Genomic DNA, 26,274 nt, shown 5'->3' with positions numbered 1-26,274 from the left:
GTAATTAGAGTGCAGAATGACAGGAGAATGAATCCAGACACAAGGGGAGGAGGGGGCTAGGGTAAATGTCACCACGTCAGCTTTTTTGCCCCCTGCTGGGGAAAGAATCTACCTAGTTTTGGCTGAAGCCCCCCTCAAAAGTAAACTAGGTCACGTTTAGCCTTGAGATTTATTTCTCTGTACTTAGGTAGTGAGTTTTTATATGTCTGGTCACATTTTCTAGTCGATTTCCACTGTGATTTTGGAGATTTTTTTTCCCCCCAGAAAGTGTTACATACCAATCGATAATAAAAATAATAGTTAAGAATATTAGCTTTTCACTTTATGGAACAGCCTGTGTATGCTAATTATAGTATACAAGTAATCCCTGTTGAGTGAGCACACTAAAATATAAAAGAAATCGAATATATTTTAGTAAATTCTAGTTTTGAGAGTTTTCCCTGACGAAATGTAACGTGAATATTTAAAGAGTCATGGTGACCCTTTGACTGTCAGTATTTAGGGAAATTGTCTGTTTAAATATGGCATAGAAAATGTTCTGAATCTTGTTTCCTAATCGATACTTTAGAGCTATAAAGTTTTCTTTGGTATTCTTGTGCCATGTTTCACAAATTTTGACGTGAAATGTCTTTATCGTCGAGTTCTAAATCTTTCTTAATTTCCATTATGATTTTCTTTTTAACCATATTTAGTTTACCAGCATATTGAAATGGTAAAATCTATCCTTTCGTTTATTAAGTTCTAAATATTTTGTCATTTTGGTCCGAGAAGAGAGGATGTGTAATATCCATCCTTCAAAACATTTCCTTAAGAATTCTTCGGGGGTCCAGTGGTTAGGACTCTGCACTTTCACTGCTGAGGTCCCAGGTTCGACCCTTGATTGGGGAACTAAGATCTCACAAGCCTCATGGTGTGGCCAAAAAAAAAAAAAAAAAATCCTTAAAAAAACATTTGTTTTGAAGAATATTTATCCTCTGTTATTTCAAGGTGTGTGTGTATCTAAACAATAGAGCAGCTTTGTATTGTTGATTACAGATATTTCTCTCTCTCCCTGCCTGATAGAACTGTCTGAGAGGAGTGTGTTAAAGTCTCCAATAATGACAGTTGATTTTTCTGTTTTCCCTTACGGTTCTATATATTGCTTGAGGCTGTATCATTAGGTGCTTATCTTCTTACTCCATCATCTTGTCCTTTTATCAGTATAAAATGACCCTCTTTTTTTTTTTTTTTTTTTTTTTTATGCGTTACGCGGGCCTCTCACTGTTGTGGCCTCTCCCGTTGCGGAGGACAGGCTCCGGACGCGCAGGCTCAGCGGCCATGGCTCACGGGCCCAGCCGCTCCGCGGCATGTGGGATCCTCCCAGACCAGGGCACGAACCCGTGTCCCCTGCATCGGCAGGCGGACTCCCAACCACTGCGCCACCAGGGAAGCCCCAAAATGACCCTCTTTATCTCATGTAGTTTATTAAGATCGTTGTGTACTTTGATTTATATTTGCCTGGTATAGCTTTATTTTCTTGAATTTCCAGCCTTGCTTTGTCTTTTTGTTGTAAGCATGTTTCTCGTAGTCAACGTATTATTGGATTTGGAAAATATATTTGGAGAATCACTGTCTTTTAATTGATGAGTTTAATCCATTTATGTATATTATGATTACCATTATGTTAGGATTTCTGTCATTTTATAATTTTTATTTAATAATGAATTTCGATACCTTTTTGTTTTCTTTCCTCCTTTCTCTTTACAAAAGCAGATGTTATGCTGTTTCTAATAATGTGTATCCTGCTTTTGTTTCTAAGGCGGTTGCCTTATTTTGAGATTTGTAAGCTTATTTATCTGTTGGCTTCTTAAACTCAACTACGTTTCTGCCTCCATCTCTAATAAGGCAAATATCCAATGGACTCTCATTTCCTTTTTGGGCTACCCACCCCCACTATGTTGATATTTTCTAGATTCTAGGCTCTGGATCATTTTGGTTATTTTTTTTTCCCCTTTTCTTTTGTCCTAGAGTTTTTAGAAGACAATGATAGACATTGAAAATCTCATATTGCTTCTTTTATTTAAATACTTGAAAACTGTGTTTTGGGAGTGTTAATCATTATAGTTCTTTATGTGGCAAACCTTGGGTGTTTTTAAAGTCTAATACGTTTATTACGCCCTCATATTTTTTTTGTTTGATTTTTTTTTTTTTGCGGTACGCGGGCCTCTCACTGTTGTGGCCTCTCCCGTTGCGGAGCACAGTCTCCGGACGTGCAGGCCCACTGGCCATGGCTCACGGGCCCAGCCGCTCCGCGGCACGTGGGATCTTCCCGGACCAGGGCATGAACCTGTGTCCCCTGCATCGGCAGGCAGACTCTCAACCACTGTTACGCTCTCACATTTGATTGGCAGTTTGAATATACAGTTCTGTGCTCAAAATTCTTATCCTTCAATACTTTAAAAATGTTACTTCAATATTGTTCTGAATTCAGTTTTGCTGTTGAGAACTCTGAGGTCACTCTGGGTCTTTTTAAAAACTATGGTCTGTTCTTTCTGTCAGGATGCTTTTTATTTTTTTCTTTGTATTTGATATTCTCAAATTTTGCAATAAGGTATCTTAGTGCAGTATTTTCTTTATTTGTCTGTTTGGTACTCTGAGTCCTTTAGATTGAGGTCTTTGAAATTCTTTAATTTTGAGGAATTGGTCATTATTTCTTTAAGTATCTCTTCCTCTCAATATACTTCTTTTTCTGGGATCTGAATGTTGGCAATTTCACTTCTCTTTTGTGTTACAGATCTCTAAGTTGCTGAATTTCTGTTGTTGTTGAGTTTACTCTCCTAGCTTTCTTTATGTTCTTAGAAACTGTAGGTATAAGTCCATCAGGAAGGAGGATTTTGTGTGTGTACCTGTCGTTGGGATGACTTAGAGCCTCCTTCTCTTCCTTCTTCTACTCCCTCTCCGGCTCTTGACCACTGTGTTCACCAGGTTGAACCAGGTGCTTTGGTTCAGAACCAGCTATTATTCCTGTACGTAACTCTCATCCTGGGGAGGGGAGTGGGTGGGCTTATCAAATCTACTTTCCAGGCAAGTGGGGAACTTGGTCACAGATTTTTGGCCTCCATTTAGTGTGGTGAGTGTCTCCCAACCCCTAGTTCCACATGGGGAGCCTGGTTCTACCCCTGAACCATGCCTGGTGTATTGTAGGTATATTGACCTAAGGATACCACAGGATTTAAATGTCTGTTGTTTCTGCTGGTTTGGATGAGTCCTGGAGCTGGTAGACTTTTGGCTTGTACTCCCGCTGACTTCTGAAACTATTCCCTTTCTGTTTCTGTTTCACAGAGATGGGAAACAAGTTTTCAAGTGCAAATTTATTTTAAAAGTCATTTCATTGCTGTTGTTGTTGGGCACATGTGAGAGGAGAGGTGGGTTTCCATTTAAAATTTCATTGCCGTCTTGACTGGAAATTTCCTGATTGGCCTTTACTGTAAAAGTGTTACTGTGTTGTTACAAGTGCAGTTACTTTGTTCTGCACTTATAACAATAAATCTTTCTTTGATCCTAGTGACTAGCTGTTTGATATTTAGAAGCATCTAAGATTATTCTGACGGGAAGCATATTTCTGTGCCAGCGGAACCACAGAGAGAGTCTGCTGTTGTCTTCCATTTAACCAAATATGTAACTGCGGAGTTTGTCAGAAGTTTAATTCATTAGATCTTCTTCTCTTCTCTTCTCTTCTCTTCTCTTCTCTTCTCTTCTCTTCTCTTCTCTTCTCTTCTCTTCTCTTTTCTTTTTTTCCATTTTTCTTTCTTCTCTTCTGTCCCCTTTCTTTTTCTTTCTTTCTTCTAATTCATAAGCCAGGATGTTTGAGAGAGGGGAGCATGGACCAGCCTTATGAGTGGAGACAGCTCATCTCTGACAAATAACAGAAACCTCCTGTGGTTTCAGCTCATACTCAAACATTCTAGACTGAGTAGAAAACAGCAGGTAATGGATTCAAGGGGAACCATCTCTGACGTCTTAACAGTTAGGAAGTTTATTTGAGAGATGGACAAAGAAGAAATGAATGAAATGGGAGGGAAAACTCTAAGCCTTATTCCCTCCAACAGCAGTTCTGTTTAAGTGAAATGAGCAGAAGGTGAGTGGAGAGAAGCACTTATCATCAGAACAAGAAAGTTCAACTATCTAGAGTAAAAGTTGATCAGCTTATTAAAATATAGGAGATAGGGCTCCCCTGGTGGTGCAGTGGTTAAGTCTCCCTGCCCATGCAGGAGACACGTGTTCAAGACCTCATCGGGAAGATCCCACATGCCACAGAGCAACTAAGCCCATGTGCCACAACTACTGAGCCTGCACGCTAGAGCCTACATGCCACAACTACTGAGCCCGTGTGCCACAACTACTGAAGCCTGCGCACCTACAGCCCGTGCTCCACAACAAGAGAAGCCACCACAGTGAGAAGCCCGTGCACCGCAATGAAGAATAGCCCCTGCTCGCCACAACTAGAGAGAAGCCTGTGCACAGCAACAAAGACCCAGTGCAGCCATAAATAAATAGATAGATAGATAGATAGATAGATAAACATCCTGTGTATTGTTAACTGTGGTAGAATTATCAAGTTCTTTTTCCCTCTTGCTGCTCAGTTTTCTGCCAGTCATTGAAGATCGCTTTAGTCTTTTCCTGTAAACAAAACACATGTGCATGTACTCAGGGTCATAAAGAAATCAGACTAAATAGTGAAATCCAGTAGCTGACATGAAAGGCATGTCCTCGTGAATACTTTTTTGGTCCATTCTTTATGTGAATCTATGTCTGGGCCGGAAACCTAAATACTTGTAAGATAACACTTCTCTCTGTTTACCATAGTAACAGCAATAACCACCACCACCACCATCAGTAAGGAGAAGGTTGCTCCTTACACTGAAGTTCCTCCAGGGTTCTCTTCCATTTCTGTATCTTCTCCTTTGCCCTCTCCATCCAGTGCTATGACTTCAGCTCAACCCACATGCCTCTCAATAAAATCATCCCAGATCTTTCTCCAGGGCTCTGGGGCTGTATAACCAGCTCTCCTTTGGACATCTTCCCCTCGATCTCTTAGCCCCTCGAATCCAACATGTCTACAGCTGGTCTTATTATTTCCCACACGCAACTTGCTCCTTGTTTTTCATGCCCTGTTTCAGTGGATAATTCTACATTCACCCGGTTACCTAAAGCAAGAACTTGAGGGTCATGGTAGGTTCCTCTTTCAACCTTCACCTTCATTCACAGAGGTCCGATGACTGTAATACCTGAATATCTCTTGAATCTGTATCACTTCCTTGTTTAATCCCTGCAATAACTTTCTAATGCCTGTAGCACGCATCCAGACGCCTTAGCGAGATATAAAACTCGACACCCTACCACCTTCTGCTGTGTTGGCTTTACCTGGCTGTCTTCTACACCTTTGGGTTAGAGGCTGATTCTTCACCTTTGTAACTTGGCATCTGCAGTGTGCCTTAGTATATAAGTAGAACCTCAATAAATTGAAGAAAGAGGGTGAGAGATGTTTGTGGCTTGAAAGGGGAGAGGACGATTATCAGAAGCTGCGTGCAGATTTTCTAACAATACTTTGAGATTTTTTTCCTTCTTAATTCCTAGAGGCACTGGCTTTTCAATTTCATGATCTTTTCTGTGGCAGTGAGTCCACAGCCAGTATTTCCTGAAGCCTCCTGATTTGCCTGGCACTGCATTGTGTTCTCTACGGATTACCAAGATGAGACATGGTCTCCACCCTCAAAAGATGCATAACGGAGGTGGGGAGCTAAAATCAGGTCATGAAAGCATTGACAGTGCAACGTAAACTTCTGCTTGCCTGCCATCGTGAGGAAGGAGAACAAGCAGAAAAGGTGGTTGGCAAGAGATTATGGAGGAGGTGGGAATTAAGCTGGGTGTTGTGAGGAAGTCATTGTCTCTTCTAGATGTGGTAGTTGTATTCTAGTGAGTTTCTCATCTTGGAGTCTGTTCATAACAAAAGCCCTTCAGCACCATTTTTGTTCACGTACTCAGATCAACCCTGTTCCTCGCAGGTGATGAGTCTGGAGATGCCTGTTGAAGGGTAGCACCTAGGGAAAGAGTTTGTGTGACACTCTGGAGAGATAAAAGGTGAAAAATGACGAGGATGTCGGACTGTAGTTCTCAAGTACAAATTAGTTTCATAGGATTTAAAATCTTTATTCCTGATATTGTCAAACATAGAATTTTTTAAAGCTTTATTATTTTCCTACTAGTTAAAAAGAAGTCATTTAATTTTGGTGAACTAAAATTTTAGACTAACCTTTACATGCCTGGTATTAGTGTTTCCTCAAATGCAGTGATTCTCAGGTAGATAAGCTCATTCTTGAACAGTGAGAGAGAGGAATTTTGTGCACATGGAAAGCAGGCTGAGAGAGCTCTTCGTTTGATCACTTTGTGTATCAATATTCTTTTCACTTGAGGGCTCAGATTGCCACTGTTTGGCAGGAAGTAAGGGAGAAATTCTCTTACTAGCACGTGATTTAATATGTTGAGTGACAATTTGTGCTGTGTCAGTCTGCTTAGGGACAGGATTGGAGGGGGTGGTGATGAGCTAGTGTATATGGTTGTGAGAACCTTTCAGGTATCTTTTGAAAGGAACCTTAGACCCTTGGGCTCCACTTCCCCAAAGCAGCTTCTCATTGACACGTTTCTCCTTGTAGGAGTGAGTCAGGGAATAGCTGGGCCCAGACTCTCACTTGCTGCTTTGCTGTGTCAGGTCCTGCCCCAGAGACAGGGCCTGCAGCCCAGAGAGCAGAGGGCCAACATCCAGTCTCCTGCAGCCAGGAAGCTGCTAGTGTGTGACCCACTCTGGAGGTTATCTTGTCCTGCTGCAGAGCTGGTCATATTTTGCAACTTCTAGCCAAGCCCTGAATTGGCAGCTGTCGTGCAGGTAAACGTTCAGGAGTTTACTTTAGGCTCTGCGCTGGGGTTACATAGGAGACCTTCTTAGTTTTGAAGGGGGTTGTTGCCCAAGATGACTGAATGACACACAGAAGGGTCCTGGAAAGCTGGAGCTCCAGGTCTCATTTGCAGGAAAGAACTGGATGGATTGAGCTATCCAGGCACAGGGCGAGAGGCAGCCTTTGTTTCAAAGTGGACTGTATCCCAGGATAAAAATAAATCCAAAGGAAATCATAGAGATCTATCAGTGGGTTTGGGTTCATTTGCCTGAAAATGAGCCCTTCTTTTTGGGGCTGAATTATTCCAGTTAGCTAAATACGTTTGCGGTGAAGGGCAGTAGAAAAAGGAACTTCACTGAAAGAGGAAGCATATGGTCTTCTGTGCTGTGTGTTTGTGAATGGAGAGAGAGCAAGGCTTTATAGAGCGACTTTGCCCAGGGAGAAGACCTGCTCACAGAGATCACATTCACCTCTCACCCCATTGTATCTCTCTCCCTGACCATGCACTTAGGAAAGAAAAAGTTCAGAAAACTCCCTCACCGCCATCTTCTGCACTGGATCATGCAACCCCCTAGCTGCTTCTATAAGGGGTCCCTTCTTCCAGCCATCACCACCCCCTCTAATTCCTCCTGGCCTGAATTCTGCTTTTCCAGATCTCCACTTCTAAGATTCTTTTAGCCTTAGTTGTAAGCTAGGTCAGAGTTAAGTAAGAATTATTTTATACAGTCAATTTTCAAGATTAGTATCTCGGGAACGAGCTTCATCAGAGCCCGGGATTGCTCTTGTGCTCCATTATTAGCAGAATTGAAATCCATCTAAGATGGTTTTCCGAGAGCACGTTCCTCGCTGTTCCTGGTGTTCATACACCCTCCATTTCTGGGACTTGGGACTGAGGAAATACGAAGGTTTGATCAGCTGGAAGCTGTTTGTGGCTGGGGTGTGACCCTCCACATTGTGTGTCATCTGCCACGGCAGTTTGTTGAGCAACTCTTGTGACCCGGCATTTATAAAATCAAGGCCAAAGCAGTGCTGTCTTAATAGAAAGTTGCTGCCCCGGAACAGTTACAATTTAATGGGGACTGTGACTTTGGCTGAAGGGTCCAGGCTTCAGTGCGGGCTGTTCAGATGTGTTGATGGCAGCTGGGAGTACCACGAAAGCGAGGAGGCCAGTCGAGGGACACGGCTGCTCTTCTGAGCTTTTCTACCTTCTGCATTTCCCACCCAAGCCCATAATGTGTACAGATGATACAAACGCATTTCACAAAATGGTCCTCCGTGAACGAGTAAATCATGCAACCCATTTAAGAAATGCATTTTCGTTTGGCTTTAAAGTCATCCCCTGCAGTCACTGCAGGGGTCTGGTTCTTGTAGAACATCCTCCCTAATGTTCACCGGGAAATGGAAGCTTCTCTGTGTCCGGGATTTAATAAGTCGGGCTATTAAATTGTAATCCAAGACACCAGCTCAGAAGATAAGGTCCCTTTCAAGTTGTTGAATTTGTTATGACTGGGTGGTGATTGGCAGTGGCTTAAAGGGCCATCGTGTGACTAGAAAGTGAGAGGCTGGACCCTGCAGGACTGGTGTACTGCTCTGGATTGTTTTCGAGGTTATCAGTGATTTATGACTGTGCTCCTTAGAGACCAGGAGGTCACTGTGGCCGCCATTAAGGCTTTCATCTTCCGTTTGATCTGATTTTGATTATTGTTTTTTCTTGTGGGGAAAACACTCCTCACTTTGTATTATCTATAATTTATTTTAAGCATCTTTGGTTAAAATAAAAAACATCAAAATCCCTAAAGACAGGGCACCAAAATACTCTCAGGCTGCGTTGTAAATGTAATTTTGGATATAATTTGATTGACTAATCAAGTGATACCATGTAGTTATTAGTGGAGGTTTTTTTTTTTCCTCCTCTGAGTATTTGAAAGTTGATGGCTTTTTCTCCTCCCCAGGTGACCGACCCAATCTTCCTAAGGAGGACACTCCTCCCAGCAGCCTGGACTCATTTTCCTCCCCATCTCCCAAGGCTGCCGCTGCCCATGGGCCCCCTGGACCAGACAAAAACCACCTTCTTGCAGATGGGGGTACCTTTGGGGACTGGGCATCCACTGCGTAAGTAGCTGTGCTTTTCTGTTTGGTGCTGAGGTAGGGAGGGCCCTGAAATGAAAGTGGCCCTTCATTTTGAGGTTTATGTGGCAGGTCGATACTGAAGCCGTTAGATCTCAGGACCTTTGTTCTCTAATTAGTGGGGCTGCCAAAAGGAGAGGGTCCATAAAACATGGCCTTTCTTTAATAGGGTGTCTGTGTTCCCAGTATGGAAGGGGTGGGCAGGTGCTATTTCAAATCTGTTTTAAGTTCAATTCATGGCAGTTTGGGGTTGCATGAAGGAAGTTTGCTGTTGTCCTGCTTGGGATGTTTTCTCGCTAGTTGTTGCAAACTTTTAGAACGATGCAAGTGCGTGCATTGTGATCAGTAGACTTTCCAGGCTTTCTATTGGATGATATCTTAGTTATATGAATTTTTGCAAGCTTTATGCTAGTGTCCTGCTCTGTTTACTCCGTAGCACCCTGCATAATTGACAATTGATGGATGAAATACCCGATCTTAGTTTCTCAGTTTGGTTGAGTGCCAGCCATGAGCAGATCAGCTCAGGTGTATTAAGACAAATAATACCAGTACAAACAAAATACCATGGACCTGGTTTGACTACATGAGGGTTTGTCTTTCTCTGCTTCCTGAGGCTGTGGAGTGAGTGCAGGTTGGTGGTGGTGTGGAGCATCAGATTTCAAACAGATGCTCAGAGAAGGAGGAAAAAAAAAAAAAAAAAAGAACTCTGCTAATAATTACATGACATTACTTGATTAGTCAATCAAATGACATCCAAAAATACATCTATAATTCAGCCTGAGAGTATTTGGGTGTCCTGTCTTTAAAGTTAAAAAAAAAAAATGTTTTCAAAAACTCAAAGTTGCTTAAAATAAGTCATAGATAATGATGTCATTCTACCCTAGCTGGGCATTCTTGGGACTTTAAATGGAATTGGAGAGTGCTTCTCACATCACTTGGCTTTTTATAGTTACTGCTGGATTCACATGAACTCATTATGAACTTATTAAGTATTACGAGAGGCTGGGAGAAGTTTGGTATGCTAAAATTTGGGGGTGACCTGAAGACTTTGAAAAACTAACCGAAAATCCAAGTGGAACTCAAAATATGGGTACACATTCTCCAGATGAGCTTTTTTTTTTCCCCTTCAAAATTGTCCCATATGTATATTTAAATGCTGAAGACTGTGTATTGTGGATTTAAACCGCAGAGTACTCAAACAGGCCTGTCATTTTTACTATTCTTTTTTCAAAATAAAAATACTCTTTCACTTTTGTGCCACAAGCAACAGTGACCGTGGTAACATAGGAACCCAGCCTCTGCAATGCTGGGCACTCTAGCAGTGGAATTTGGGGTATGTGTGTGTGCGCGTGTGTGTGTTTTAAAGCACAAGCCAGGTCTCTAATTATTCCTGTCAGTAAGTGTCTGTCACAGTCAGTGGAGAGCATTTTAGGCAGTGTTTCTTACTCCACAGTGGTTCTGTGGAGAAGTGACATTCCAAGCCACGATGTAGGCAGTGCTCAGTTCACAGCACATCCATGGCTGAAACATGAAGAGCTTGATATTTTTGGTCATAAATCAGATGAGGAGTGAATACCCCCAGCTTCCTATTCATACAAATTTTAAAATGTCATGGAAAGCACTCCAACCTTTGAGAGGCCCGAAAGGGAGGGGGCAAAATAAGTAGTTGAAACAAGTCTGGAAAGGGGATTTTTGTTATAGTGGAGACTTCCTGCTACTTGAAGAGCTTGACTTTTTGTTTTCTGGGCACTGGATAAAACGCCTCTCTCTCTTACATATATATATAATAGAATTCCTGTGTGTCTTTTAAAGGACTTAGTGGTAAGCATATCTCAGTGCAGATTTCTCATGAAGTCGGGGAGCGCCTCTCGTACTTGAGGACCGTGAGGACCCCCTGCAGGGCTTGTGCAGCCCACGGCGCTGGGCCCACACCATAGTGATGCTTAGGATTGGGGAGAGCCTGCAAATGCGTATTTCTAACGTCTTCCCTGATGATGTTTGGCAAACCCTGACATAGACTCCTGTCCGCCCCTTCCCGCATGGTCATGTGCTGATGTAAACAGCTTCTCTGAGGACTATAGTTAGGAGAAGTGACAGTGCTTCCTTCTTTTTTCTTTTCTCTTTTCTCCTCTCCTCTCCTCTCCCCCCTCCCCTCCCCTCCCCTCCCCTCCCCTCCCCTCCCCTCCCTTCCCCTCCCCTCCCCTCCCCTCCCCTCCCTTCCCCTCCCTCCCCTCCCCTCCCCTCCCCTCCCCTCCCCTCCCCTCCCCTCCCTTCCCCTCCCTCCCCTCCCCTCCCCTCCCCTCCCCTCCCCTCCCCTCCCCTCCCCTCCCCTCCCCTCCCCTCCCCTCCCCTCCCCTCCCTTCCCCTCCCTCCCCTCCCCTCCCCTCCCCTCCCCTCCCCTCCCCTCCCCTCCCCTCCCTTCCCCTCCCTCCCCTCCCCTCCCCTCCCCTCCCCTCCCCTCCCCTCCCCTCCCCTCCCCCTCCCCCCTCCCCTCCCCTCCCCTCCCCTCCCCTCCCCTCCCCTCCCCTCCCTTCCCCTCCCTCCCCTCCCCTCCCCTCCCCTCCCCTCCCCTCCCTCCCCTCCCCTCCCCTCCCTCCCCTCCTCTCCCCCTCCCCCCTCCCCTCCCCTCCCTCCCCTCCTCTCCCCCTCCCCCCTCCCCTCCCCTTCCTCCCCTCCTCTCCCCCCTCCCCTTCCTCCCCTCCTCTCCCCCTCCCCTCCCTCCCCTCCCCTCCCTCCCTCCCCTCCTCTCCCCTCCCTCCCCTTCTCTCCCCTCCCTCCCCCCCTCCTCTCCCCTCCCCTCCCTCCCTTCATCTCCCCTCCCCTCCCCTCTTCTCTCTTCCTAGGATTGTGTGTTTGCTGTCTTCAAGCAGCCCTTGGTGCCCCTGCAAACTTTGATTCCCTCTGCCTGAAATGTCTCCCTTCCTTTCTGCTCAAGACAATCTTGACCTGTCTTGAGGATCTAATTTAGTTTTCACTTTCAGGTAGCCTTCTCTAGGGCTCTAGTCTACTGGAGGGTGCGGAATAATCCCTTCCTCTGTCTATACCCAATACGTGATGTTAGAAAACGATCCCCTTCTAGTACTAGTTAGTACTTACCTTTTATTGTTATTTGATAGTAGTATATGTGTGTGTCTATCTATGTATCTACATCAGTGTCTCCATCTGCCTGCCTGCCTATCTATCAATCTTATTCAGTTTGGGCTGCTATAACCAAAATACTTTGATTGAGTGGCTTATGAAGAGCAGCAGTTTATTTCCCACAGTTTTGGAGGCTGGACGTCCAAGGTCAGGGTGTCAGCCTGGCTGGGTTGAAGTGGGAGGCTGCTTCCAGTGTACAGACTACTCACTTCTCACGTATCCTCACATGATGGAGAGCAGAGAGCGGAAGCAAGCTCTCTCATGGATCTTAGAAGGGCACTAATCCCATTCACGAGGATTCCACTCTCATTGCATCCTAATTTTCTCCCAAAGGCCCCACCTCCTAACACCATCCCATGGGAGGGGGTAGGGTTTCAACATGCAAATTTGGGGGGTTCACAAACATTAGATGCATGACACTATCCAATCTTTACCTCACTCCAAGATCGATCATAAAATTATTTTTTAATAGATTTAATTAATTAATTAATTTATGGCTGCATTGGGTCTTCGTTGCTGCACACAGGCTTTCTCTAGTTGCAGCGAGCGGGGGCTACTCTTTGTCGTGGTGTGCGGCCTTCTCATTGCGGTGGCTTCTCTTATTGCGGAGCACGGGCTCTAGGCGCATGGGCTTCAGTAGTTCTGGGCTGCGGGCTCAGTAGTTGTGGCACGCAGGCTTCAGTAGTTGTGGTTCACGGGCTCTAGAGCATAGGCTCAGTGGTTGTGGCGCATGGGCTTAGTTGCTCCATGGCATGTGGGATCCTCCTGGACCAGGGCTTGAACCTGTGTCCCCTGCATTGGCAGGTGGATTCTTAACCACTGTACCACCAGGGAAGCCCTCGATCATAAAATTCTTGACAATAAAATTGGGTCTCATACTCTTTGAACTTTTTAGTGATATTGACAGTTATTAATAAATATTTTATTTCCAATTTAAATTATTATGCATTTATAAAAATGCTTTTCTTTTGGAAATCTCATTTCTTTCTGTGTGTCATTGAATGTCTCTTAGGCAATTTAAAACTCTTTGGGAATTTCACAGAATTAATCTCACCATTTTCTCTTTATAACGTTTTTCTTTATTTCCTTAGCACTTATAAATTTAGTTTTCATTGTATGTGCTTTTCTTTTTGTTTCTTTTTTTTTTTAATCCATCATCTCTGCATATCAGCTGACAGTATTGATTATAGTAGGATCTGAGTAAATCTGATTAAGAGCCCTTTTAATAAAACCGAAGTTGCTGTGTAGTCATTAAAACTCTTCTCAGAGCCTTAAAAAGGAGGCACTGCCTGGACTGCTTGGTTTTAATCCAGACTGGTGACTCTCTGTTCCAAAACTTAAACTGGCCTTATCTTGGGTCCTGAAAAATGAAGCCCAAATGTATATAGATCACTTAGGACCCCAGTAGCTCTACTGTACAGAAATGCCATGACCCCAGCTACCAGAAAGCAAACTTATGCAGGAAAACCTACAGCAGCTGATATTCTGATATAGGCAGTGTGTAAATACAGCTGTAGTCTCTGACAGGTAGAAAACAATCCAGGAGAATTGGATTTCTTGGGTTTCTGCTGATGTTTATGACTTGTGGGTATTATTCATTGCAGTCAGTCAATCTGTAGCTATTCCTTACCTGTACACTCAAGTAAGGTGATGGGTGACTTCATTGCCAGTAAAGAATTGCTAGCTCAGTCTCCTTGGAGGACATTACATCATAGGTCAAGGTATTTCAAATGTTCCAAAGTCATTTTTTCCCCAATAAAGTAGTTTTCTCTTCATTTTTAAATGATGGAGCAGGTCCTTGATAAGTAATTCTTTTAGGTTTCCTGCCACAAAAGAAAATCTCTTGTAAGTAGATACCAGGCGTTGTTATCTGCTTCCTGTACAGATTTCAAATGAAAAGGAGTACCTCCTGCTAGCACGTGTCCGTGGTCAAGATGGCAGCAGCATCTTAGAATAGTTCTTCGTAGCTGGGAATGTTGGTACACCGAGATGTAACTCAGTGTGTACTCTGGCAGGCTGGGAGGGCAATAGATCCTTCTCTCCCACCCAGTGAGAGGCTTGGCTTGGCTTGGCTTGGTTTATCCTGAATGTGAAGGTGTTCCTAACACGTCTATCCCCGATGCTGCCCTGAGCCGCTAGAGATACATGCCTCCCCAGGCTTGGTGCTAGTTGGTTAGTCATTAGACGGTAAGCTCCCATGCCCATTTACAGCCTCGTGCATGTCATCTGTAGACTCTGTGTGTGCTCACTGGTGACCATTTTTATTCTTGTCTATGAAATAATAACTCGCAGAAACTGGGCAAACACATAGAGGTTTCCCATAGATAGCTACTTGGCATTTGAGATTACTTGACTTGATTCCATGATTGCTTTTCAGGGAGTTGATGAATTTTGCGGGGAGATAGCAAAGTACCCCTTAAACTGGCTTTGTGTCTGTGACAACAAACCATGAGTGATTTGTCTGAGGTTCAGAAAAATAATCACCTTAAACAATTTTTAACAGGTTTTGGTGAAACTGGGTGCACACTTAGAAATTATAAGGTAGCAGTCATGGGCAAATTTTGTCTTCGCCTCTTCCCTTCGTCTCTCTTTCTTTCTGTTCTCTCTCTCCTCCACCCCTTCAGGGAGGGCTTCCTCAACCCCGTTGCTCCTTGACTTTACTGCTCCCAACCCTGCCAGGGCAGTCAGTTCACCCTAGAAGTTGATGTCTTAAATTTTGATTGTTTCAAAAGAAAATAGGGAATTTAACTTTTAAAAGTTTTCTCTCTCTCTCTCTCTTTTTGCGGGGGGGTGCATATCTGCTTTTTTGCTAACTTGACTAAGATGAGCACATATGGCTTTTGTAAAAAGGGGAGAAAAGTTATGTATATTTAAAAAGAGATCAGGAGACGGTGGTATTTAACCCCCAAAAGTGAATTGCCCATCACAGGCATTTCCAACATCTTTATTGGCTAGTTAGGACATCATATCCTAATAAGGGGAGCACCTTTTCTTCTCTGCTTACCTGTAGGTGGACCCTGGTTACAGAAAGTGGTGGGTTCCATTGACCGGCGTCTCTAGTAGAGCTGGTGCCTTCATGTGGCACTGGGTGCTGTGAGGAGTGGATTGGAAGCCAGTCTCCCATACCTAAGTGAGCGGCGAAGTCCCTGGTGGGTTCAGAAAGATGGAGGTGTAAGATAGCTCGTAGGGAAGCACATGAATGAGCAGGAGTAGACCGCCTTGCTCTGAGCCCCGGCAGCCTTGTGACTTCTGCTCAGAGCTTAGCCCATCTGGACCTGTTGGGGGCTGGGGACTTAGAGGGGGCATCAGCAGTGGCTGGTGGTGAGAGGCTGCAGAGAAGGCTCGATGCGGTAGATCCTCTCTTGCATTTCTCAGAATCAAAGACTGTGGAGCATTAACTCTCGGGGGCCACAGACTTTGTTGTAGCTGCTTTACAACTATGTCATGTTGATCCTCACATCAGACCCAGTGAGGTAGAACTATGTTCTTTTTTTTTTTTTTGCAGTACGCGGGCCTCTCACTGTTGTGGCCTCTCCCGTTGCGGAGCGCAGGCTCAGTGGCCGTGGCTCACGGGCCCAGCCGCTCCGCGGCATGTGGGATCTTCCCGGACCGGGGCACGAACCCGTGTCCCCTGCATCGGCAGGCGGACTCTCAACCACTGCGCCACCAGGGAAGCCCTATGTTCATTTTTAAAGATAGAGAAATGGAGGCACAAAGAAGGTCAGAAATTTGCCCCAAGCCACATGACTAGTAAGGGGCAGAGAAGGGTTATGACCCTGATCTGTCTGCCCTCGTGATCTCTGGTTCCCTTGGACTCGTTTTACTGTCGGTATGGAAAGTCTGGTGGCACATGGGAACGTTGTTCAATTGTAGTCTTCCCCCGATTCTGAGACCCACAGTGAGCTAACAGTGGCTGTCAGCTGGCCGCTGCCCTTGTTCTGAAGAGGGAGCGCTGACCCCGTGTTGAGGCATGTTGCTGTGGTTTACAGTTATCTGTGGAGAACAAACCCTTGAATCTGAATTCTGACACGTTCACCGTCCAACACCTTTGGCTGAGATCTGTGGAGGAGGGCATCCTCCCCTGCCGCAGAGCTGGGAGACTTGGAAATTTGATATTTTGCAACAGAGAAGCATCCGTAATCTTTTCATGAGTAACATGATATCCGGTACAGCTCTTGAAGCTAATCTTGGGGCCCACGTGCTTGGCCATCGACCCTCAGTCTATTCACACTCATTGGGGTGGTGGTGGTGGATAACTTTTGTCCTGTATATCTTCTTCAATCTTCTCTCCAACTCAGTATAGAAATTACGCCATCCCGACTGACCGCCTAGCATCCTCACAGCCTTCCATACATGTCCCTGGTGTCCTGCTGGGGTATTTTTGGTATTTGTATTGTGTACTTGGCACTTGTATGTGGCCTGATTCACCTCTTCCTTTGCTGTGCTCTAACTACAGGTTCTGAAATTCAGAGATTTTATTTTCAAGCCAAATGGTTGGTCATTCATCTAACTTTAAAGCCCCGTAATGAAAGTTGACTTTCCAAATTAAAGACACTGGTCTGAATTTTTGTAGTAGCTGCTCTACTGCTTAAGATTCAGACAAACAAACAAACAAACAAAAATTAAGTCTTCTCATTAGTCTTGTTTTGTTTTTGCTTTTCTTTTTTGTTTCACTGGTTTTTGCTATTGTAATGTATCATTTGCTGTGCATGGACTGGTTGGCTGGGTCTCAATATTGAAATGCAGGCAGGGGCCTCATGAGCTTTCTGTGAGTTGGAAGACCATGGTGTAGACTGGTAAAGCACTGATTTTAGAGTCAAACAAGCCTGGCTTTGCATTCTTCTCCTGCCACTTCAAACCTTGGAGGCCTTACATAAATTACGTCAGCAAACCAAGGCTTAGCAAGATTATCTGCAAAGGGGGAGTAACAGCACCCAGCCCTCTTGATGGTTGTGAGGTTTCGAGGTACCACATGTCATAAAACCCAGTCACGGCTCCCGTGGGAGCCCTAGGCTTGCATTTTCCTTTCCTCCGAGAACTTAATTTAATATTCTTAGTTGAACTTGACCCAGCTTCCTGGTTCATCAGTTATGTAATCTCCCCACTAAATGACTTAGGGAAAATAGGCTCTTTAGTCCTGGAGAAGCCTTTAGTGTTGACCTGAGGTTGCATTGTTTCCAGCATTTACAGTAGTTATACCAGGAGAACCCGCAGCTCTTGTCCTTGCCTCGCTGTGTAGAAAGGTCCTCTGTAGAAGCTTCGGAGAATAGGGCCCTTGGGTAGCTCATGACCAAGGCGTGGGGTTCCCAGTGGGACCCAGCCAGCTCTCTAAACTGTTCTGAGCAGTATGGGAAGCTCACCTGTCACCACAGGTAACCCGTAAAACAGCTTGGTAAGTAACCAGAGGATTTTCTTAGCAGAGTAGTGCTGTACCCCTTTTGAGCTGTGCTTGGGAGCCCCTGTTTTATATGTTCCACCCTCACGTTGGCTGGTGGCTGTCTTCCACATACGAATTGAGCTTGTAGAAATATTCTCGTCAGTTGCCCTGCGGGACCATAATGCTGAGACCTCTCTACAGCCCCATAATTCTCTGAAACGCAGCTGCAGCTCCTTTTCTGTTCGGCTAGCAAGCTAAAGTTCACGCCTGGTCCCTGATTCCACCTTGATCATCTGGAAGGAAGAGAAATGCAATTCAAGGAGCACTTTGAGTGAAAGATCAGTCAGAGGTGTAACTCTCAGTTCTCTCACAGCAAACCCCGAGAAAATGATCAGCCTGGGGGTGAACTTCGTAAGATATGGGCTGACTAGGTCTAGTGGTGTCCTTTCTTGTCAAGGAGGGAAACCCCCCAGCAGACCCAGCATCCTGGGGGGTGAGGACTGAGTGTTCAGTGTGGTTGTATCCAACCTCAGAAGGTTCTGTCTTATCTGTGTTGGAGAGATTTCCTTCCGTGCCTTTCCTCCTCTCCCTGCCCACCTCCCTCCTTTTCCTCAAGGGGGACCAAGTTCTTGCTTTTACGTGCTGGCTCGATCTATTGGCTGTCTGCCTTCTGCATGGGAGGTGATCCTGAGCAATTAGTCAGGAGAGCTCCTGCTGCAGGAAAGCCCTGGGTGCTTGCAGATCGGCTTTTGGCACACAAAGGAGTCCCCACGCCGCAAAGCCAGTGAAGATGGAGGAAGGCGAGTGGGCTTTCCGAGCCCAGGGGAGTTTACCATCATTATCTTCACCTCTTCCAACTCTCCACTACGAAATGGATTCACATCTGATCCATCTCATCCAGGGGTGAGCAAACTGTGACCCACCACTGCCTGTTTTTTTTTTAATAAATAAAGTTTTATTGGAACACAGCCACCCAGTCATTTACAATTGTATCTGTGACTGCTTTCGTGCTGCTATGATGGCAGGGTTAAGTAGTTGCAAGACCTACAGCCTGCAGACCCTGAAGTATTTATCATCTGGCCTTTTGCAGAAAAAGTTTGCTGACCTCGATCTAATCTATAAACAAAACTGATCTTTTTGGGAAAGCCTACGCTCCTTAAAAACCAGTCTCAACAGTTGTGGTTAATTTTCATGTTTTAGATGGGCGGTCCAAGTGATTTTTAAATGTAACTCTTAGGAATCTTTTCATGTCATTGAACTAACCAGAAGTTTTCCTTATGGCTTTTGGATGCCTTCAAGTGTGTGCTCATAATTTCAAAAGGCTTTTTAGTGCTTCAGTGATTGAAAATTTTATTTGGGTTTATTCTTTTTACAACCTGTTGTTAAAAAAATTTATTTTGAAATAGTTTTAGATTTACAGAAAATTTACAAAGACAGTATAGAGAGTTCCCATAGACCCTTCACCCGGCTCTACTACTAACATCTTACACCAAACCATGGTACTTCGGTTAAAACCAGGAAATTCACATTGGTGCGATACTGTTACCTACAGACTTTATTTCTGTTTCACTAATTGTTTCACTCATGTCCTTTTGTTCCAGGATTCAGTCTTGGATCATATGCAGTCATACTGCACTTAGCAACTTTTTTCTCCCAATGGTGACATTTACTTAATATTTATAGTTTTCCCCCTTTGACAGAGTTCGTTGTCTTTTGGTAAAGAAAATGATTCATTGGTGAAGATGTAAGCTTGGAAAGCAGAGGCAATATACCTAATGCTCATAAGAAGGGCTTCGCCTGTTGAGTACTCACTGTTCTCCAGTCACTGCTGGGTGCTTTATACCTGTCATCTTATTTACATCTTACTGCCACCCAGCCTGTTAACACTTACTTTCATTTTAGCTAAGGAAACTGAGACCAGGGAGGTTGTTACTCTCCCAAGTTTCAGTTGTGGCTGACTCTCAGCCAAGGCTGATAATGCCAGCTCTGCCCCAGCCTCTGAGAGTGAGAAGTGTCCTCCCCTCTCTCCCCATTCCCCTCCTGCCTTTTTTTTTTTTTTGCGGTACACGGGCCTCTCACTGTTGTGGCCCCTCCCGTAGTGGAGGGAAGGCTCAGTGGCCATGGCTCACGGCCTCAGCCGCTCCGCGGCATGTGGGATCTTCCCGGACTGGGGCACAAACCCGTGTCCCCTGCATCAGCAGGTGGACTCTCAACCACTGTGCCACCAGGGAAGCCCTGCCTCCTTTTTTTAAAAAACAAAAAAAGAAACAAGCTGAGGGAGATTAGGAAACTGCAAATGGGCATACTGCCAGGGCTGTCTTTGGAACCCAGGGTCTGTGTAGAGTGGCGGTGTCTCATGCAGTTGTAATCGGTGTGATTAAAATCCTTCAGTCGCCCTGCCTGTGAGCATCTGATTCAGTGGACCTGCGCAGTGAGTGCCTCTGACTCTCCTGTGTCTCCATTCAGCTCCTTGTGTCCCACTCCAGCCGCTCGCTCGGAGGGACTTGAGGCTGTGAGCTCCGTGCGGTCTTGTCAAAACGGGGCTTTGACCCGACGTTGACCTTGAGTAAGTCACCGTCACCATTCTGCTCTCGGCTTCTCATGTGTCACGTGGAGCGGTAGCATAGCTGGGGATGAGTGAATTAACGCGTGCCGGTTGTGCCTGGCGCAGTGCCGACTGTGCCAGGATGTAGGGAGGGCGTGATGATACTGACAGTGGCGCCATGGGCTCCGGGCGGAAAGCCGCCCTGGCTGCCCACGTGGCAGCTGCTCCCTCCTCTGTTCTCCTGTGGGACCCTGGCCACCTCTCTGTTGTGTGGCGCTCATCACGCTGCGTCATGATCACCAGTTTGTCCTTCTCTTCTCACCTGACCGGGTGCTCATGGAAGAGAGCTGTTATAGTTCCCTGGGTGTCCCCAGGGCAGGCGTGGGGCCTGACAGGTAGTTCTCAGACCAAGAGTGATGAGCGAACAGGGTCCAGTTGGAGCCCTCCTCATGATCCGTGATGTCCTCCCGGCCCAGTGCTGTAGCTTATGGCCCCTTGTCACAGGTGCATGCTTCTCCCCACGGCTGTGTCCCTCACTGTGCTCACTTGGGACCAACAGCGTGCTGGCTGGGGAATTGCCCCTCTCTGGCACGTAAAGAACGGTGGCATGTATATGAACAGAGATTTCCCATAATATACAGATTGACAATATTTCCTTCTGACTTTATTAACATTTTCAAACACTTTTGCCCAGGACAGCTGTTCTAGACTTATGCTGTACGTTGTTTCCCAGCCTGGAATGAAAGATCATTTCACTAATGTGTTAGCTTCTGCTCGGAGACTTTGCAAATGAGGTTTTAAAATCTTTCCTTCCGGTGCAAACTTCTGATTTGATGCCGACATCATAAAAGCCATCGTCAAATATCTTGGTATTTGGGGGATTTAATCATTTCAGAGAAGCAGTCGTTTCTTTTCCTGATGTGTATCCTCCCTCAAACGCTAAATTACGCTCTGTGCTCCCAGAGCCTGGAATCGGGCACTTGTATTGCGAGCACTGCCCAGAGCCTGACCTGCCTATGCTTTGCAAGAAATGTTTGTTAGAGGCAGACGTTCTCTGGTGACTGGTGCAGCTGTTGTCGAATTTTAACAGTTAAGACCCTAAGTCCCCTCCCCCATTTCTGAAATGTTTGTGCTTTTCTGCTGCCAAAAAGTTTTTTTTAATATGCATGGCACGTGGAGTCTGGTATTGGAGACGATCGGGTCACAGTTTGAATCCCAAGCAGCATATACCACTGATTTGTTACATTTTCAGAAAAATGAACTCTGTAAAGTGTACGCATACACAGAAATGGTCATAATTTCATGTTATTGAGGGTTTATTCCTCCCCATCGTGAAAGCTACACGGTCTTTCCCTGACGCGCAGACCTGTTTTGCCAAGGCAAGAGTGTTGTTAGTGGAGAGAATTCGCTCGTCACCTTCACAAATGTGTGTTCCACTCCACCTGCCCCGCCCCCGGGCAGGAGACTTCCCATTGCCTTAGGAATACCAGGTAGCCTTCCAATGTCAGAAAGTTTTCGAGGATGAGTTTCTGAGTTAGCAGGAGGAAATCTCGGTGTTTTTAGTGAAACCCTCTTGTTTCCATTTCTTCCTTTTCTTTGAGAAGGAAACATTTCTCCTCAAAGCGGGGTTGGCTGTTTTGCCCCGAAGACAGAGACGAGTCATGATGCTTTGAGTCTAGTGTGTGAAATTGGGAAGAGAGCAGAGAAACAGATTCGTATTTCTCTGGAATTTATTTCTGTTTTGGTAAATGTGGTTTCTGAGCTTTTCAGGAAGAGTAGACTTCTGCCTGCATTTTTGCAAACCACAGCTTGGCTTTCAGGAAACATGGCACTTTAGGTGCTTTTTTATCATTGCTCAGCAGCTCCTTATTCAATAAAATCAGTGGTTTCTGATCATGACGGTCTTGGTCATCAAAAATCCATAGTTAAAGGGGCAGGAGGAAGAAGGAATTAAATCGTTTCATTTTTTTTTTTTTTTTCTAATGCTTAAATTTGGGACGTGGTAGGAGAGAACACTTGAAGTATTCCATGTGTTCTAGCAGGCAATGGGCTTTTGAATTCTAAGATCACCTACCAGTTTTGATCGTTAACCCGAAGACTTTCTTAGCCAGGGTTCTCCTCTGAACCACAGAATACAAAACATGACCTGGGTATTTTCTCAGTGCTCCCAAGGATGCTGTCAAGGACTGTGACATCTGAAATTCGACTCTGCTTTGCAGGGTCCCGCGTTGGCCTGCCATGATTCCAAGGATGCTGGCAGAAGACATTGGGCTCCTGGTCAGAGTTAAAGGACTGTACTAATCACGGCCGTAGCAGTCCTCAGAGTATTAATCCGAGTCCCAGTTGCCAAAGGGTGATGCCCCGTGGCCCAGATAACTCCTGCCTGTGGAGTGTTAGCAAGAGAGAAACCCAGCGCTCAGGAAAAACACATCTTTTATGACGGACAGTAAAGCCTGCTCTTCACTCCAGAGGAAGACACAACTTTATCTTCCAAGGCTCTGTGCTCTAAAAGCATCCTTGAAAAGATAATCCATCCTTTGCTCACTAGAAGTGCAGAAACACCAGAGACCCATATTGAATTGTCTCCCAACACATGGGTAGCTAGAACAGTTCTAGACATGCAGGAGAGGTGTTAATTCATTATGTACGTCTATGCCTCAGGACGCCTTCTCTCCGGAGGCCCAGGCTGAGAAAAACTGCTAGACCTTTGCTCTGGGCTGCCGTTTCCCAAATGCCTAGGGTTCCTCTAAAATGGTTTAAGTCAAAGAAGAGAAAGACAATGCCAGAAATTCTCCTTTAAAAGGAATACTTTACTGCTTTTTGAGAAAATTATAAGTATTATCTTTTAAAGAATTAAATAGTTAAAAAATATTTTTTGATCCTTATGACCAAAAAGCAAAATAAAACCCAAATTCTGGAAAGTAGGAGATGGTTTATATAAAGAAACTCATGTTTACAATTTCTTGCCTTCCAAAAAAAAAAAAAAAAGTTGGCAGGTTGCTTTTGGAGACACCTGTGAAACGTCATCTGGCCTCTGCTGGCTGAGGCCAGAATTCAGGTCTTACGTCTTGAGTGTATTTAACTGCTTCCTACCTCATCCCACTCCTTCCCAGCGAAGAAGCCCATGGAAATTTTCTTGTATCCTCATGGCTACTTGGCTCCGTTTCCTGAACTTTTTTTGGCTGGGCAGGTCTCCTCTTTCACAGGACTTAGTTCTCCACATGACTTAGGATACCTCCTCCCCATATTAGAGGCGAATATGAATAGTCCAGTCTGCAAAGTTCATGCCCACAGAGAAGTCCCGAGCAGAGGCTTCTGAGATACTGTGGGGAAACCCAGGGACTCAAATACAGAAATTTAGGTCTAAGTGGGAAGCCTGAAAAGACTCTCTTGGCGAACCAGTGAGTGTGGGATCACATAGCACATCTGTGTGTTGACAGAAAACAGAAAAATCACAGAGAACAAACCAAGAAGCAAGAAAGGTTCTTGTCGCGAGCTTGACTCTGGACAAGGTTGGGTGACTCTGAGTTCCTGTTTTGGGACAGGGTGGAGAAAGCCGAGCTAAGGATAGACCCTTACCTTCTGCACCTGCTATTCCAACAATTCTTTCACTTGCCAGGAGGAGTATTTCCCTTTACAAAAAAACAAAACAAAACATTTCTTTTTATTTTATTTTTTTTTTTGCGGTACACGGGCCTCTCATTGTTGTGGCCTCTCCTGTTGCGGAGCACAGGCTCCGGACGCGCAGGCTCAGCGGCCATGGCTCACGGGCCCAGCCGCTCCGCAGCATGTGGGATCTTCCCGGACCAGGGCACAAACCCGCGTCCCCTGCATCGGCAGGTGGACTCTCAACCACTGCGCCACCAGGGAAGCCCAACATTTCTTTTTAAAAAGAAAGATGTGAGGATGAAGCAGATCGTAGCTGTAAAATTTATGACCTTTACTTTTAAAGAGCCTTATAAATACGCACACTGTTAGCTTATCTTCATCCCGTAGCTGTCCTCCCTCTCAGCAGATAGATGGCCGTCGTTTCATCACTTGACTATTTATGACCAGAAAGGGTTGGTTCGGGTCGGGTAAACCACCTCATCCTCCACCACCACCAGCACCCACCAACGCCTTGAGTAATTGCTGGGAGATAACATGTCAGTTGTTTGGCTAACTATGGTCTTAAATTCTCTGTCAGAGCTTCACTCACGCCATCCTCTCCCTTCCTGATTAGTAAGAAGAACTCATTAAAGTTTCATTTTCTGTTGAAGAATGGAGTGACTTTTGCTGTTGGTGATAAAGATCACCTTGAGATTTCTAGGTGTCTTCGCTTGGTATGAAGTAGGTTTTATGACTTCCAAATGAATGGCTGGATAGGAGGATTGTAAATAAGCTGTTCAGAGAATAATGTTTTTAAAATGTTCCTCCTCCCCCCCCTTTTCTGATCAGAGTAAAGACAACCTTCTGTGTACTAAATATCTATCAAGTCAGTAATGCAGTATTTCACAGGCCTGGTGTATAATACTAGTTGTAGTGTTAGCACATGTGAACTGGCTGCTTCAGATGTGGCTTGAAGACTTCCTGTGCCAAGCCCTCTGCCCGACTTTGTGAATCTACACAAAGAGTTAACCCACCTGCTCTCAACCCAGAGGCAAGAGAAATGTCTGAAACCAACACAGAACAACTCATGCTGATCGGCCCTCCCGTTTATTGGTGTGACGGGCCTTCAGAGAACGTCTGTGACTTAGAGAGCCCAGAGGAGAAGAAATGGAGGAGGCAGCTGGAGCTGAGCCGGGGGGAGGGAACAGATTGGAGCCAGCAGAGGAGCGGAAGAGCCTGAGGGGGGAGGAGGGGAAGTCAGGGGAGCAGAGCTGTGGGCTGAGCCGCCAGGCTGCCAGGGCAGGTAGGAGAGCACACCTGTTCCTGGGGAGGCACACGGGGTGGACTGGGTCTTACCCAGGTGGCTGAATGTGGCTGATGGAACTGGCGGAATGGGAGGCCTGGGGCTAGGGCCTTGGCTAGGAGAGCTCCGCCGTGACACCGGCATGAGCAGCGAGATTGGGATCGTCTCCTGTTCATGACGAGAGCGTAGAGAAAGGAACAGCCTGGGAGCTTTCTGCAGTAAAAATGGACAGGACATGGTGTTAGTTCTGCTTTAGAAGAAGAATCAAAGATAACACTCAGTAATATGGAAGGACACAGAAGCTGCTTGTAGAGACTGGTTTTAGCCAAAGAGGGTGAATTTGAGGTGAGGGGCGTCTGGATATAGCAGCATTGAATACATATGTGTTGAAAATCCACTTGAGTAAACCGAGAAGCTTTCAGCACTGTGCTTTTAAAGCAAGCTTCGTAGACCATAGTCACAAGCCTCCAGTTTTGAAATCATTGAAGAATAATTTATTCAGATCAACACGTATTTTTCGAACCCTCCACGTTTAGAGGCCCCTCCATGAGTCTGTCTGCTGACCTTTTTACATTAACTTATTTTCAAAATTGGCAGCTATTAGGGAATGTTAAGGTCACCAAAGATTAACTGTTCATTGGTTTCTCCCTTAAAGGCTAGTCTTTGGTCCACTCTGCAGGAATCTTGATTCCCAGTGGCATTCTGTTCTGAGTTGCCACATGTATATGACCAGATGAAAGAGCTTTATTTTTTTATTGGAGTGTAGTTGCTTTACAAAGTTGTGTTAGTTTCTACTGTACGGCAAAGTGAATCAGCTATATGTATACGTATATCCCCTCTTTTTTGGATTTCCTTCTCATTTAGGTCACCACAGAGCATTGAGTTGAGTTCCCTGTGCTATACAGTAGGTTCTCATTAGTTATCTGTTTTATGCATAGTATCAATGGTGTATATATGTCAGTCCCAGTCTCCCGGTTCATCCCATCCCCGCTTGGTATCCATACCTTTCTCCTCTGTGTCTGTGTCTCTATTTCTGCTTTGTAAATAAGATTGTCTATACCAATTTTTTCAGATTCCACACATATGCCTTAATATACGATATTTGTTTTTCTCTTTCTGACTTACTTCACTCTGTATGACAGTCTCTGGATCCATCCACGTCTCAACAAATGACCCAATTTCGTTCCTTTTTATGACTGAGTAATATTCCATTGTATATATGGACCACATCTTCTTTATCCCTTTGTCTGTCGATGGACATATA

The 26,274-nt window shown here is 45.1% G+C and overlaps 1 protein-coding gene across 5 annotated transcripts in view; it reads left to right on the top strand.

The window, feature by feature from the left end:
• Positions 1-26,274, top strand: part of ARHGAP10 (Rho GTPase activating protein 10) — a 331,140-nt gene that overhangs the window by 295,298 nt on the left and 9,568 nt on the right. For 3 of the 5 annotated variants that reach the window (XM_032632923.1, XM_032632924.1, XM_032632922.1), the window contains one exon: positions 8,885-9,044. The exons of 1 other annotated variant lie outside the window; for it this stretch is intronic. In XM_032632923.1, the coding sequence (XP_032488814.1) occupies positions 8,885-9,044 (160 nt within the window). Of the gene's footprint in view, positions 1-8,884; positions 9,045-22,338; positions 22,830-26,274 lie in introns of those variants that run through there. One more of the 5 variants, XM_032632925.1, reaches the window with a different exon arrangement.

Source organism: Phocoena sinus, chromosome 5, assembly GCF_008692025.1.
Source record: "Phocoena sinus isolate mPhoSin1 chromosome 5, mPhoSin1.pri, whole genome shotgun sequence".
Taxonomy (NCBI): domain Eukaryota; kingdom Metazoa; phylum Chordata; class Mammalia; order Artiodactyla; family Phocoenidae; genus Phocoena; species Phocoena sinus.
Note: the sequence above shows the minus strand (reverse complement) of the source record. Positions and strands in the feature narration are given on the sequence as shown.